The 15,875-nt window shown below is 46.4% G+C and overlaps 1 protein-coding gene across 1 annotated transcript; it reads left to right on the top strand.

Annotated features, from left to right (window-relative positions):
- Positions 1–1,821: 1,821 nt before the first annotated feature.
- Positions 1,822–14,266, top strand: LOC107107601 (ventricular zone-expressed PH domain-containing protein homolog 1-like; the record flags this gene model as incomplete). Its single annotated transcript, XM_015407909.1, has 3 exons — positions 1,822–1,959; positions 9,765–9,980; positions 14,080–14,266. Coding segments are annotated over exons 1-3 (541 nt in total), but the record flags the coding sequence as incomplete, so codon positions are not given.
- Positions 14,267–15,875: the final 1,609 nt, after the last annotated feature.

Below are 15,875 nucleotides of genomic sequence, written 5' to 3'. Positions count from 1 at the left end.
TGAGAAAAACATTTGCATCTATTAAAGAACATTCTTTTGTTAAAGGCCTTGACTTTTGTCAGATGCCAGATTATAGTGTTCACCGTAGTCAGACAAGAAGCTTGTATAATAACTTGTGTGGAAGTAACTGCCTTTGAATTCATTACAATTTAGGGCTGGTCTACTTGATCAAAGATACCCTGTGGTAAAGTCATTCCTTGGCTGTCAGATCTCTGGCTGCTGCTGCTGGGAAGAGTTTACATTTTAGGATGCCCCATCATGTAAACAAAAATACCCCATAGAGAGAAAACCAGCAGTTTAAGACAGAATATTCTTGTTTCATCTTCTCCCCGATGTGCTCATTTTCTACATGAGGAAATCTGCTCAGCCTACTAATACGAGTAAACTGCACCTATGTGTGAGGAAACTGGTCAAAATTAATGTGACGATGTGGTCGTACGCCACTTAGAGACACTCCTAACCAAGGCTCCCTCTAAGCTGTGGAGTCTCGTGAGCAAAAATTCTGCTTTGTGAGCTCCTGGCATTAAAGTTGTGAGCGAGGGATTTGGCTGCTGCATAGATTAGTTTGCTCTGGAGCCCTCCTCCCTGAGCTAAGACGAGAATGTGTGAGCCGGGGGCTAAAAAACTGTGAGCCAGCTCCCATTAACTCATCTTAGAGGGAACCATGCTCCTAACCAGGTCTACTAAGGCTGTGGTTGCACACACTAAATAATCCACTTTCAGTGCACTTTCCACTGTTGAAAGTGGATTATTTAGTGTGTGTGACCGCAGCATAAGAAATAAGTCCCATTTTATTCAATGGGGCTTACTCCCATGAAAGCGTTCTCAGGATTGTAACCTTTGGTTCCTCATTGGTGGTGGTGTATAAATATCTAAATAAATAAATATTTTTAGAAACAAGGATGACTGAATGAGCCAACAGATTGTTTGCAACCATATTAGCCCCAAAGTAAAAGCCAAAAACCACCATTCATGCGATACCCAATGGGCCATGACACATAACAATGTGCAAGCTTTTGGGTTTCTCAGAATTCTTCAACAGGTCAAATGTTACAAAATAAAAAGGGGTATGAACCAGATTGCAGATCATCATGATCTTAAGGCCTTCTTATGCCAGGCTACGGTAAACCTGAAATCTGCTGGGGTTTTTTCCCCTCTTTTGTATTTTGTAACATCTGGCCTGGTGAAGAGTTCTGGGGAACTTGAAAGCTTGCACACTGTTATGTGTCACTGGATTGGTCCCAATAAAGGTATCACATGGGTGGTGTTTTTGGCTTTTTGAATGACAACGAAGAGCCACACTATGCCACGTCACCAGCAACTATGAGACAGATGTCGCAGCACCTTAAGGACTCTGACTAACCAAGGTATTACAACAAATATTCTTATGGGCCAGGGTTTATTTCATCACATGCACCTATAAACTCGGCTCTGGCCCATGAGAGGTTATTCCCCAATCTATATGTTAGCTTTTTAATGATGTACTCTCATTGATGTTTTTGCTGCAGAGGATGAACATCCCCAGAATGTATATGGTTCACAGTTAAGCATACTTCCAAACAGCTTTTGCGATGATTACAATACAGCATTGAATGCTGTGTACTGTTTCAATTTTTATCTTTTTTGTTAAAAATGCATAATAGGCAACAATGTGACATCCACATGTTTTGATCCATTTCTTCAACCTCTCTCCTTTCAGGCTGTGAGGGAAGAGGAGGTCAAACATAAGCGGACAATGTATTCTACACAGAAGAGGGATGCCGTTTGGATTATGGGTTACCTGGCGTGATTGAAGCCCGTGGTCAGCTGTACCCATCCACGATGCATCATCTCTTTGGAGTTGTTTTGGGACAAAAGGACCTTTCACGTGCAGGGGACCTCTTCTCCTTAGACGATTCCGAAATAGAAGGGTGCCTGTCAGAAGCTCTTGAGCAAATAAAAATTATCAGTTCTTCTCCGGTAAGTAAAACATTCCATGGCTGCGGTCACACGGAGCATTAGCCACGCTACAGAGATGGAAGATAGGCGGATTTTCCAGGCGCGATCACACCGCAACATCTGGGAAGCGTAGAGCTCCCGTGGCTAACCTGAGGCTTCCCGCCAAAGATGCGGCGTAAAAAACTAGTACCTCCGAGGTACTAGTTTCCGGAAACCGCGGGGCAAGGGCGGGCGTCTGATCGCGTTTCCGGTGGTAGTTCGTGGCATCCGGTGCCCGCCCATGTCCCGTTGCAAAAAGGTTTTTCCCCCCAAGTCTCCACGGGATGCGCACAAGCACCCAACAGCGCATGCGCACATTTCGGTTAAAAAAACCCACAACCTCGTTTGCCATGGCGGCAGCACCTAGCGGTTGCTGCTGTGATCGCGCCGCGCCACTTCTTTGTCGCGCCGCAGGATTGTCGTGTGACTGGCACCTCCCCCCGAACCACGGGACGTTGGCGAGACGTGTGATCCGGTGGCCGCGCGTTAGTTTGCTCCGGGGCAAACAGCCACGCTCCCCCCCCCGCATTTTCTGGCCCGTGTGACCGGGGCCCATGTTCCTTTTTTTGTGCACGAAATGTAGGATAAGGATTTTTAAAAAGAAAGAGTTTGCAGTCACATGCATTTACTGTGAATGCAAGGATTCAGTATTGTCTCCCCATCTGTAAAATGGGAACAGGGATAGTTGACCATGCAGGAACACGGTGAGAATGAATGGGCCGTGCATCATTAAGTGCTAGATACAGATCTCATTAGTTGGTAACAATAACAGGCTCACCCCGGCCCTGGAATCCTGCAGTCCATTTAATACTTGCTTGTAAATTCTTTTGAACTGCCTCTGTATTAATAAAAATCCTGGAGGCAATCTGTGAGATGACAAAGGAGGGTAGCTAAAATAGAAAAATACAATGATAAAAGGGGGGGAGTATATTTTGGTGCAGGGGCTGCGGTGGCTCAAGTGGTTAAGATGCTGAACTGCAGACCAGAAGGTCGGTAGTTCAGCAGTTCGAGACCCGAGTGCTGCATGACAGAGTGAGCTCCTGTCTCCGGTCCCAGCTCCTGCCAACCTAGCAGTTTGAAAGCAAGAAACTGCAAGTAGATAAATAGGTACCACTTCGGTGGGAAGGTAATACCTCGTTTTCGAGTTTGTATATCCAACCAGTGCTGTCCAAAGACCTTTCTGTGGTCATGTGGCTCTTCGGCTTGGAAACGGGGATGAGAACCACATCCCTAGAGTTGGATTCGACTGGCTTTCGAACAAGGGAAAGCTTTACCTTTGCCTATATGTTGGTGCAAAGTAATATTTATTAATGTATCCCAGTGTATTTTAAAGCTCTGCTTTTACTTTTGGGAACACTTTTCTTCCGAGACACTCTTGCTCCCTGGATAGACAAACTTGAAAACAATCACTCATATTAAAATTGACCACATCCAGAGGTCACAACGATCTGTTCACAATTGGCTCAGATGCAGCTTGTTTGTTGTGTTCACACATTCCCCTCCTCCATTCACCCTTTGAACACTGAGCATAATTGAAAACTTTGTTATTTCGAAGACCTTCAATCAACTTCCAGTTTTCCATGTTATCTGAATGCATGTGACTGGGCAAATGGGTGCTTGTGGCCTCCTAGGGCTGCCAAATGTGGGTGGGGGGTGGGGAATCCCCCGCTTTGAAGGGCCGATTTCCGACGCGGCGGAATCGGGCCCCGGGGGAACCCCGCCCCCGGCGTGCGCATCACTAGCAAGTGACGTGGGCACGCCGGGCACGCTGGGGGCGGGGCCATGGCCATACAAGGGAAAACTCTATGCCTATGTCACTTCTGGGTGACGTGCACGCGGTGCGCGTGTGCGCTTTGCGTGCACGCACACCCCCGACGCCGGCTGGGAGCGGGGGGCTCCCGGCGAAGACAGATTTGGCAACCCTATTGCCTCCTCATCAACTGGGATTCTAGACTGATCTTAAACTGTAGTTTTAGAATGTATAGCAAATTGAAGGCTTCTGTATATGCAAGGCAAAGTAGGGGAGAGCAGGAGGGATGCAGTGAATGAGCACAGCAAATAAGACACGGGGCGGGGAGGGCGGGGTATAAATTGAATAAAATAAATAAAATAAATAAATAAATAAAAAATCATGCCTGTCACAAACAAACGGGGGGTCTTTTGTGACATCCGAACATGACATCCATGTTTCTCAGTACACTAAAGCTAAAATGTACAGTTTTCTAACAACATTCTGATTTTGGGTGCAAGGTTTATTGTTTTTTATCTGCTCTGAGAACAGCTGCTCAGAAAAAGAAAAGAAACGGAAACAATCCTCTGTAAAAAAAATAAAATCTCTCCCTCTCTAGGAATTTAATTTACAGAAACAAAACCATGGTAGCTTTTAAAGACAGGTACCTGCTTACAAAGGAGCTGCGGTGGCTCAAGTGGTTAAGACGCTAAACTGCAGGCTGTGGAAGGTCGGTAGTTCAGCAGTTCGAGACCTGGATGCCGCATGATGGAGTGAGCTCCCATTTCTAGTTCCAGCTCCTGCCAACCTAGCAGTTTGAAAGCAAGAAATTGCAAGTAGATAAATAGGTACCCCTTCGGTGGGAAGGTAACAGTGTTCCATGTGCCTTGGTGTTTAGTCATGCCGGCCACATGACCACGGAAACGTCTTTGGACAGCGCTGGCTCTTCGGCTTTGAAACGGAGATGAGCACCGCAACCCTAGAGTCGGATTCGACTGGCTTTCGAGCAAGGGAACCTTTACCTTTACCTTTACCTGCTTACAATGCCCATGACTCTCTGCTACTTTCGTGATTCTACTCTGTTAGAACTTATTGGAGGACTGTCCTCCTGAAGGAGGCATCAGCTGATGCTGCCTGGTCTATGAAAAAAAAAATTAAAAGGTAGGTGCCTAATAGAGTTAGTACAGCACTTAGATTGCTGTACCTCCAGTTTATCTGTTGTTTGTACAAGCTCTAGCAGATATTCTCTCTACACTGCATCCATTCACAGGGCAAACTAGACAAGATACTGGGCATTCATGAAGGTTCATTCAGACTGATCCTGCATCATGGGTGAATAGGAATTTACACATTTCCTTAGCACTGTTTTTTCTTCTTCTGACTTTAGACTCATGGAGCTGCTGTTTGACCCAGTCAAACAAGACAAGACAGCACAGGGAAAAGGGGACCTCCTCTCCCCACCATGGCCTTACCTGAATTTGGAGGATATATTCATAAATCTCATCTTGTCTGGCCCTCAGTCTGGGTTAGTAAGCATCTCCAAACCATGACTAAATAAAAAGCTCTTATGAGTGGATTTTTAAAAAGAACTTTTACAAGTTAATTGCCACTAGAGGGCAGCAGTGGTATATAATTGGTGTGGAATATTATTTAACATTATTTTCATATTCGGATGCTGGAAGAAACAAGCATTCTCTCTCAGACATGAATGGAGCCTTAGAAAATTGTTGATATCTGCATGCTTCAACATATCCCTTCTATCTATAAGGACATAGGTCATAAAATGGCCAGAGCACTGTTCTTTTGAAGAAGGTCATTCAGACTTTATAGCTCAAAGGAACACCATGGTTGAACATGGCAACAGTTTATAAAGCTATAAAGTAATGCTGACAGAAAGCTAAACTTGGTGTCCATTCAAACTGACTAGCAGTAGGTTCATAGAATAGGAGAAAAGTACTTCTTTGTGCAAACAGTTTATAGAGTGTATCGCCACAGGATGTTGCTGTGGTCACAATCACAGATGACTTTAAAAATGAGTAGAAAACTTTATGAAGGATATAGGCTTAACTCTGCTTGTTAGACCTAGTCGCTAAACAGAGCCAGTCTACTTCTGGTTGCTTTTGTTTGTTTGCTTTCAAGTCACGGCCAATTTATGTTGACCCCATAGGGTTTCTCAGGCAAGAGATGGTTTGCCATTGCCTGCCTCTATGTAGCAACCCCTGCAGATGATCACTGAGTAACATCTGGGCTTCAGGAGCAGGCAACCTCTGGAGGCAGGTCTGGCAGGCAAGAGTTGTAGTCCTGCAAGGCTGTCTTTCCAGGTCCCACTTTAAGTAGGCTGGGGTGTAATCGAGCCCAGCTGCATTGCCAACAGGTCATAAGAACATAAGAGAAGCCAATGTTGGATCAGGCCAATGGCCCATCCAGTCCAACGCTCTGTCACACAGTGGCCAAAAATACCAGGTGCCATCAGGAGGTCCACCAGTGGGGCCAGGACACTAGAAGCCCTCCCACTGTTGCCCCCCCCCCCCAAGCACCAAGAATACAGTGCATCCCTTGCCCCAGACTGGGAGTTCCTATCTATACCTTGTGGCTAATAGCCACTGATGGACTTCTGCTCCATATACTTATCTAATTCCGTCTTGAAGCTGTCCATGCTTGTAGCCACCACCACCTCCTGTGGCAGTGAATTCCATGCGTTAATCCCTCTTTGGGTGAAGATGTACTTCCTTTTATCTGTTCTAACCCGACTGCTCAGCAATTTCATGGAGTGCCCACGAGTTCTCGTATTGTGAGAAAGGGAGAAAAGTGCTTCTTTCTCAACCTGCTCTATCCCATGCATAATCTTATAAACCTCGATCATGTCATCCCTCAGCCATAGTTTCTCCGAGCTAAAGAGCCCCAAGCGCTTTAACCTTTCTTCACAGGGAAAGTGTTCCAACCTTTTTATCATTCGAGTTGCCCTTTTCTGCACTTTTCCCAATGCTATAATATCCTTTCTGAGATGTGGTGACCAGAACTGTACACAGTACTCCAAATGAGGTCACACCATCGATTTATACAGGGGCATTATACTATATATACTGTATATATTATACAGGCAGCTCTGCACACTGGTCAGGATCCTGCAAGCACTGCTCTACTCTGGTGTTGCATTAAGGTTGCCATCCCCCCCTCTGGAGGTGGGGATTCCCCAGGCCTCACCCCCCACTAATTATCTGGGAGACTTACTGGCAGCTGGGGGAGGCCTACACCAGCATCTCAGTGTTGCCTCCAGCAACACTGGCAATGCAGGGATGCTCTGATATTTAGGCAAAAACTCTGTGGTTAAAATGGCTTCTACCATAGAGTTTTTGCCCAAATATTAGAGTGTCCCCATATCACAGGCAATGTTGTCAGCAAAGACACTGAGAAATTGGTGTAGGCCTCCCCCGCTGCTTATAAGTCCCCGTGCCAATTGCCAGGGCTTCCTGGCAGTCCTGTGTTGTCATAACTAGCTTGAAGCTTTGCCTCCTTTGTGCCACTTTGGCTTGGACCCTCCACTGCCACTGTTCTCACAGATTGGAAGAGGATTCTGGGGGGCTACAGGGCCAGGCCCATGTTTTGAGTGGCAGAGGCCTGGAGACTACCACTGAGGCTGGTGCAGAGGTTTCCCTTGTAGGCCCTGGAAAGGCAGCCCGTGACATTGAGGAGATGTCGTCTTCATGTGGCTCTGCAGTGCTGGGCTCTTCCTGATCCTTCTGGTCCTCCTCAGTCACCGGCCTTGGCTCCTCCCCTGGGGATTTTGAATCAGAATCATTGAGGAGGCTGGAGGGGATCATGACAATTACCACAGGTTGGGCTAAACAGCAGCAGCAGAATAGGACTGTTTCTGTAATGTCTTCTTGTGAACTTTGTGCTGGAATAAATAGAACTATGGTCTAATTCTGCAAGGGAAATGTGGTATATCTTTTGTATACATTACAATGGAATGGTGTTCTTCCTGTCTGATATTTGCGCAAATTGGTTTAATGGAGTCGCTACTTCGTTAATTCTGTTTGTTAGTTAGAACTGTAGACTGCATTAGCTCACTTGTTCTGAAACCAGTTGCTGCCATACCCGTATCTTAGGGCTGCCAAATGCAGCCAGGGGGCGGGAAATCCCCCGCTTCGGAGCCCCGATTTCTGGCGCGCCAGGATCAGGGCCCGGGGGAAACCCCACCCCCGCGTGCGCGTCACCCGGAAGTGACGTCGCACGCTGGGGGCGGGGCCACGCCATTTGAGGGGAAAACAAAGAGTTTCCCCCTCAAATGGCGTGGCCCCGCCCCCAGCGTGTGACGTCACATCCGGGTGACGTGCACCCGGCGCGCGCGCGCACAGCCCCGACATCGTCCAGGAGCCCCCCGCTCCCGGGCGATTTAGATTTGGCAACCCTACCGTATCTCCTTGTTAATAAACAGATGTAGAAAGATGAATAACACACAAGCATGAGATTGTTTGCAAATCCATTATGAACTTTGGCTTCTACTAATTTTTGTGATAGCCGGCATGACGGTTAAACATGCAAAGCAACAAAGACGAAGGCAAAAGGAATCAAGTTATTTGCTCACTTCATTATTTCGGATTTCACTTGCCACACACTTACTTGCTGTAGACACTTACTGAGTTCTGCCCAGTCTTCACTCTTCCCTGCCCCGCTTCCCAGGTCTTTCTTCCGGTTCTTTCGTAGAGCTCAAGTTATTAGTCTGCGTCAGGGTTGGACGAAGTAGGAATTCCTCTGTGATTGACAGCCAAGAACTTGCCAGGTTCCTGTATTACTGCCTGGACTCTCTATCCTGTTGGGATATTTTCTCCACACTTCCTGTGTCTGTGCGTCAAGGATCAGACTGGTTTATAAAATACTGACACCCAGAGCTTGAGTTACATTTTGGGAGTTAAGCCCTTAATGCAACTCTCAAAATATCACTGGCTCAGTTGCTGCTTAATAGCATGGTAAGAATCCTGTTCCTCCCCCCTCCTGAACAATTAAAACATTAAATACATATACACAGGTAGGTTACCCATGAGAAATCTTGGGGGCAGGGGCATCCCGTGCCCCCTGCCTTTGTTTCCTTCCCTCTCCCCCACCTCTTCTCTCGCAGTCAGTCTTCTGTTTCCGTCCTCCCTTTTTGTCTCCCCCACTTGCTCGACGTGCTGGCTAGTTGCCAGCCTGCCCACATGGCTGCAGTGTGGCCACTTGTTAGCCGAATTGCTCACAAGCTAAATGCTGTTAGTCCATCCCAAAAACATCCTATTGGTTGCATGTGGGAAGGGGAGGTTACCTGAGAGGGGTGGCCAATATTGTAACCTAAAACCTTACTCAGAGTATGGCATCTGCACAGGTGTGAAACCTAGGCATCAGGATGCTCCATTGTAGTGCTGATGAAGCTGGCCATTCCATTGATAACCAAATGTCCATTTGGCAGGAAATGCCTTCTCAGGAACAAAGCAGTGATGGGTGGTACGTGAGCACAAACAGTTCTGCAATGGGGGCTGTCTCTTCTCAAGGTTGTTGTTTCTCATTGCTCACAATAATGGAGGTGTGTGCTTCTTCACCAGGCTGGGTACCTGTATTGCTGAAACCTTATTCACGTGTAAGGTATGTGCAGGCACCTTCTATGTGTAGTATCACAATGGGTGACCTAAAGTGTACAGCTTTCTGTGCCTATGTGTGTGTGCACAGTCTATTGTATGTAGCAATAAATAGTCCATAAACCAAATATCAGGCTTATTCTCTAACACACTGCTGCCTCTGCTCATGTGGAGGTGGCAGGAAGAATGCTACAGCTCTTACAGTGGATGTTGCACAATGTACTTCACTCACGCACCTGGCTAAAGTGGTGGGAGTGTGGTGACAACTTCTAGTCCTCCTCCCCCACCCACTGGATTGTAGAAACAGTTTGGTCTAATTTGTTCCGGAAGTTCCAGAAAGAAAATAGAAATTTCTCTTTAGAACTGTAAGTCTATAGCAAGTGGGAAAGGATTTAGTCTATTGATTAATTCTGATGCAGCTTGAGTACAAATTGCTTTGTCTCAAACAGGACTACCAAACAAACGACAATGACCAGGCAGTTGTGGAAATCTGTATCACTCGAATCACCACAGCTATCAGGGAGACAGAATCCATAGAGAAACATGGAAAATCCCTAGTTGCTCTTTGGGAGTCGTGCTTGGAGCACAACCTGAAACCTTCAGGAAAAGATGAAGACACACCACATGCAAAAATTGCATCTGATATTATGAGCTGCATTTTGCAGGTAAGAGTATTTGCAAGGGATGTTGGACTTTTGTAACACTTGCCTTGGGAACGGCCAGTGGTTTCATGAAGAGACGTTTTGGCCACTGGAATGTTGTTTGTTAGAAACGTTAGAGCAAAAAACTACATGTTATAAGAAAAACAGGCTCGGTACCCAAAATGGCACCCCTATGTCAAATATTCCTCTTTTGTTAGGTGTAGTAAAACTTGCATTATGACTTGACATCATTGCTTTATGAATTTTCCTATCCCTGCTAGTGACAGCCAATAATTTGCAGTGGGGAAATGAATGAGCTTTAGGGTTAGTTTTATCTCAATTAGAAGGCAGAATATTCAGCAAGGGATGCTTCCATCCATACAGACACCATTGTCTGCATGGCTCACATTGCTGCCTAGAATGCAGGGGAACTCGCAGTGGCAATAGAGCATCCAGACACAAGCCTTACTCCCCTTTCTTAGCCCTCCATGGCTGCCATCCCTCCCCCACACCATCAGAGGACTTTTAGAGGGCTTTTAAAAGTTGCCAATAGCTATATTGTGATAGCATTATACCAGCCCATCGCAACAATGTACTAACTGTTGCACAAATAAAAAGTTAAGTCTTGTTGTTGCAGTTTTAATAAAGAGAAATGTGCAGTCATTTACCCCCCCCCCCTTCATAACTGCAGCAAAAAGGGGGAAATGGAAGCTGGTGTCTAGTACATTGTTGCAACAGATTGTTATAATGCTATAGCACTATACTGATGCAGCTATGACTGAGGGTTTTTTTTAAGGTTTGGGAAAAAGGGGGGGGGGGACGGTTGCCGCGGAGCCTAAGTGAAAAGGTGGCTATGTGAGGGGGACCTTGAAAAAAATGTGCATTTTCCCGTCCATATGTTACTGAAAGATGCTTTGACGACTAACTCTCCAGAAAGATCATAACAAATCAGATCTTTGGGAAAGATCACAGCAAACTGGGGGAAAGCAGGACAAATAGAGGATGCTGTCATGGGGATGGTCCCCCAAACTGTGCTGCTGTAAGGAAGCCCATGCAGAGCAAAACATCGACGTGGAAACAGCCAAGGACAGCCAGGGAAGCAAGGGGCCATTGGGGCAAAAGGGATGCTCTTGTCCTCATAGCGCCCCAAAAGGCCACTTGTGCCCATGAACCAGCCCTGGTGGGAAAGGAATGGAGTTATGCCTGGGATCAAATAAAAACATAGTCTCTCAGGCATAAATCTGAGCATAGAGGCCCCGGTCACACGGGAGGATTTGCCCCGCGGGAGGGATGGATCGGGGGCACATCAAGCGGGTGCAATCATACTGCAACATCTGGGAAGCGACGCACACCTGTCCCCGATTTGTCCCTTCCAGCCGAAAACCTGCCGCAAAAAGGTAGCACCAAGGCCCCGGTCACACTGGGGGGAAAGATGCGGCTGAAGTATGGCTTTTTTGAGCCGCATCAAAAGAGAAGCGCTGCGGCGGGATCAGACAGATCCCCTGAGCTGCCGCGCAGTTGCTCCCTGGCATGATCAGATGCTAGGGGGAAGCCACAGATTGGTGAGCGAGGCGAGCCCACTGCACATGCATGTGCAGTTCTACAGGGCCTCCGTATCCTGCAGGGAGATGGGCGTGTCGGCAATCAGACGCCGGCCCGTGCTGCGCATCAACAGGTAGGTAGTACTCTTTTGGTTCTCCGTTTTTGCGGCGGGTTTTTGGCTGGAAGGGACAGATTGGGGACAGGTGCGTGCCACTTCCCAGATGTTGCAGTATGATCACGCCCACTTGATGCACCCCCGATCCCCCCCCCCGCAGGGCAAATCCTCTCGTGTGACCGGGGCCCAAAAGAGTACTACCTATCTGTTGATGCGCAGCACGGGCCGGCGTCTGATCGCTGACGCGCCCGTCTCCCTGCAGCATACAGAGGCCCTGTAGAACTGTGCATGCGCACACATGCACAGTGGGCTCGCCTCGCTTACCGATCTGTGGCTTCCCTCTGGCATCTGATCATGCCGGGGAGCAACTGCGCAGCAGCTCGGGGGATCTATCTGATCCCGCCACTGCACTTCTCTTTTGATGTGGCTCAAAAAAGCCGCACTTCAGCCGCGCCTTTTCCTCCAGTGTGACCGGGGCCAGAAGTAACCTTAGAGAATAGCTACTCAGGAGGCTGTTCCTTTTTCATCAGCAAGGGTGGAGGCTGATCCAGGATCTGTGTTTGTGTGTGAGTGTTTGCCTCTGGAGTTTGTTTCCCTAGTTTTAATCTTGCCACCCCTGACAGAAAACTTTCAACACTACTAAAATGTTTCTTAATATCTAGCCCTGGCTAACCCTCCGAAGTAACCCCCAAGGCTTCATGTTAAAGATATTTAAAAATCATGATAATCAGTTTTGACTCTTGGCTGCTTCCATCCAGAAGGAACAAGAACCTGATTTTATTGGGTTGGGGGGAGGGAGAGCTTCTCCACCTGGTTCCACATCTCCATGTATCCAGTTCTGTTCTTTTCTGCTTTGAGACTCTAGGATTAACTCCAAGTAAACATTTCATACAATAACAGATTGCGGGGGGGAATCCTGAATTCTCGGTGGTTTTGATTTCCAAAAATATAATTCTTCAATTAGCATAACAAGCCACCTATTGTCTTCACTTCACTTGTTACTGTAACTCTGTCAAGAGGAAGGCCTTGTTAGCTGAAATGTAATAATTACCATTAAATCCACTATACCAGTTCAAGATGTCTGCAGGTGACAAGTGATTAGAAGATTTTGGTGGTCCTGAGGCTGCCTGTCTCAAGTACTTCTGCTATTCTCATTATGGTATTTTTATGAGAAAGGGGAGAGAAAGAGAGTAATGGTATAAGCTGGTAGGCCAGCATGTACAGTTGCCAACTCTGGGTTTGAGGGGTGGAGCCTGGGGAGGGGGAGGGACCTCAGCAGGGTGTAGCGCCCTAGAGTTCATCCTCCAAAGCAGCCATTTTCTCTAGACAAACTGATCTGATCATTTGGAGATCGATTGTAATAGCGGGAGATCTTCAAGTTCCACCTGGAGGCTGGCAGCCCTGCCAGCATGTCATCATATTCGCCTGGCATCCACCAGGTTGAGGGCCTTCTTTGTGGTGGCCATGTCCTGGTGGAACCAGCTGTCAGAAAGTACGTGGGCCCTGCAGGATTTATATAAGTTCCACAGGGCCTGCAAAGCAGAGCTCTTCCATTTAGCTTTTCATTAGTCGGGTCTGTTTACCTGGTCTGTCTTTTAGTCTTATTTTTATTATTTTTAATTGATATCTGTTAATATTTTAGCTATTGCTAGCTGCCTCAGGACCCCTTGGTGGTGAGAGGCAGCATGTAAATTTTTAATAATAATAATAATAATAATAATAATAATAATAATAATAATAATAATAATAATAATCATCTATCCTTGGATTTATATCCCGCTCAGGGCGGCTGCAGTATAGCTGGTCTGATGCATAAGAAATCCCAGCCCTTGCTTGGGCTAGAATTCTCAGAAGCACCACTTCTGAGTACACTCTCACACATTCATTCATTCATTCATTCATTCATTAATTAATTCATTCATTCATTCATTGGAGCTAAGGATTTTATTTAGAATGTTTATATCCTGCAGGTCTTCAGATGGCTCAAGAAAGTTGAGATACAGTTCTGAAATCAAGTGCCAAGATACTCGATTCAAAAATTGTTTCAGCCTCTTCTGCACTATTGCAAAGGGAGGGATCTTAGGGTGCACTGTTACACCATGCAGTACCACTATTTAGCATGGAGTGGAAAGGTCTTTGATCATACTAAGGCTGAGCAGAAACAGATTCACTTACAGACAGAACAAGTGTTGCCTCTGTTTGCTGTTTGTTATTCTGTAGCTCCTTGTAATAAAACTTGAGAACTCAGTACTAATATAAGCCATGCCTCATGTTTTAGCACTGTACAAGCCCTGTGCTAGGCCTAAAAGGACAAACATAGAAGACCCACCGTTCAAGCTGAATGGTTGGGCTGCCCCAGTTTGGTGCAATAGTTTGTAATAACTATTTTCTTCACTTGCTTCTTTTTCTTTCTTTTCCCCCTTTTATTTACATTTCTTTTTCTGGTGCTGCCATTTCCCCCCGCAGAATTACAATCGTCCTCCCATCATGGCCCTGGCTGTCCCAGTGGCTGTGAAATTCCTGCAAAGGGGTAACAAAGAGCTGTGTAGGAACATGTCGAGTTATCTTTCCCTGGCTGCCATCAGCAAAGCAGATCTACTGGCTGAGCACACAGAAACCATTGTAAAAAGTGTCCTGCGAGGTAAGAAAAAGCGTATTCACTCTGTTGGGTTTATCATTGGTTTTTCATGCATTTATCTATTTACTTATGAAATGTATAGTCCACCTTTCTCTCCGAGACTCAAGGCGAATTACACAGTGTAAGTCAATGCAATCAAACAAATGGGACATACATGTGATTTTCAAAGGCTTTGATCCTTGACAGCAATAAGATAGCTTCCTCGGTGTATGTATGTATCTATTCCGAACATTCGTAGCCTGCCTTTCTACTTAGAAGCAGTGAACAAGACACATTGCACCTTCACGTAGACTTCTGGTGGCGACAGAAGCTGGGCAAGTTGGCTGGGATGATGGGCAGGGAGGGAAGACCCTCTTGCTCTCAACTGCAGATGGGATGCATCTGATAAGCTGGACCAGCCCTTGTGTACACACTGCTTTAAATATACAAGGGTGAGTCAAGAATGAGTCAGTAGACTCTAAGAAAACCATAGTCTTTTGGTCTGCAGTGATAACTCTTCAGCCTAGAGAGCCAGTTTGGTGTAGTAGTTAGGAGCACGGACTGTAATCTGGGAGAACCGGGTTTGATTCCCCACTCCTCCACGTGCAGCTGCTGGTGTGACCTTGGGTCAGTCATAAGTTCTTTCAGAGCTATTCTCTCAAGGGCAGTTCTCAGGAGAGCTCTCTCAGCCCCACCTACCTCACAGGCAGTGTTCCCTCTAAGCTGAGTTAGTGTGAGCCAGCTCACATTTTTTTAGCCTCTGGCTCACACAGTTTTGTCTCCGCTCAGGAAGGTGGGCTCCAGAGCAAACTGATTTATGCAGTAGCCAAATCACTTGCTCACAACTTTAATGCCAGTAGCTCACAAAGTAGAATTTTGGCTCACAAGTCTCCATAGCTTAGAGGGAACATTGCGTGTCTGTTGTGAGGAGGGGAAGAGAAAGGGGATTGTAAGGCACTCTGAAACTCCTTTGGGTAGTGAAGGGCAGAGTATAAATCCAATCTCTTCTCTCTTCTTCTTCATATGGAGCAGTTCATCCCATTTTCAGCAGCACAGTTCAAGGAAGTTGTTGCTCAGTAGAAAAGGGTTCAGAGGAGAGCAAAGAGGTGCTCAGGCTGTTCTTTTTTGTTTGTTTGTTTGATGGTTCACAATCACAAGTTGGGAAGGCTGAAGGAACAGGGTTCTTCCTCAGAGGAGAAGATTGTGGTGATGCATTGACAGTAAAAATGTCCTCGCTTTTCATGTGTTTCTTTTTTAAAAAATTCTAAGTCAGCTTGAATTCCCCACAAACTTGAGGTGTTAATTAATAACAGGATCCGCTGCAAGCCCGAAAACCACAATAATGTCCTTGCACAGCTCTCGTTTGTCCAGTAGGGCTTGTTGAGAACATCCTGGTGGGTAGTATCACATGGCCATTCACTGCAGGCCATGTCACGGTTCCACTATGACCTTATTCATGTAGGTGGTTGTGAAAGTCCATAAAGTGGAACCTAGTCTTATCCAAATTGGTAATGAGTCTTATTTAGATGGGTAATGGAATTGCATCTGGCAGATATTTGGGAGCCGCCTGCATAGTCTAGGCCAGCTCCAGCTAGTCAGAGCTTGGAAGATAAGCAGGGTCATGTAACGATATGAGCTTATGTTT

The sequence above is a fragment of the Gekko japonicus genome, unplaced genomic scaffold, assembly GCF_001447785.1.
Source record: "Gekko japonicus isolate JY-2015 unplaced genomic scaffold, Gekko_japonicus_V1.1 scaffold4786, whole genome shotgun sequence".
NCBI lineage: Eukaryota > Metazoa > Chordata > Lepidosauria > Squamata > Gekkonidae > Gekko > Gekko japonicus.
Note: the sequence above shows the minus strand (reverse complement) of the source record. Positions and strands in the feature narration are given on the sequence as shown.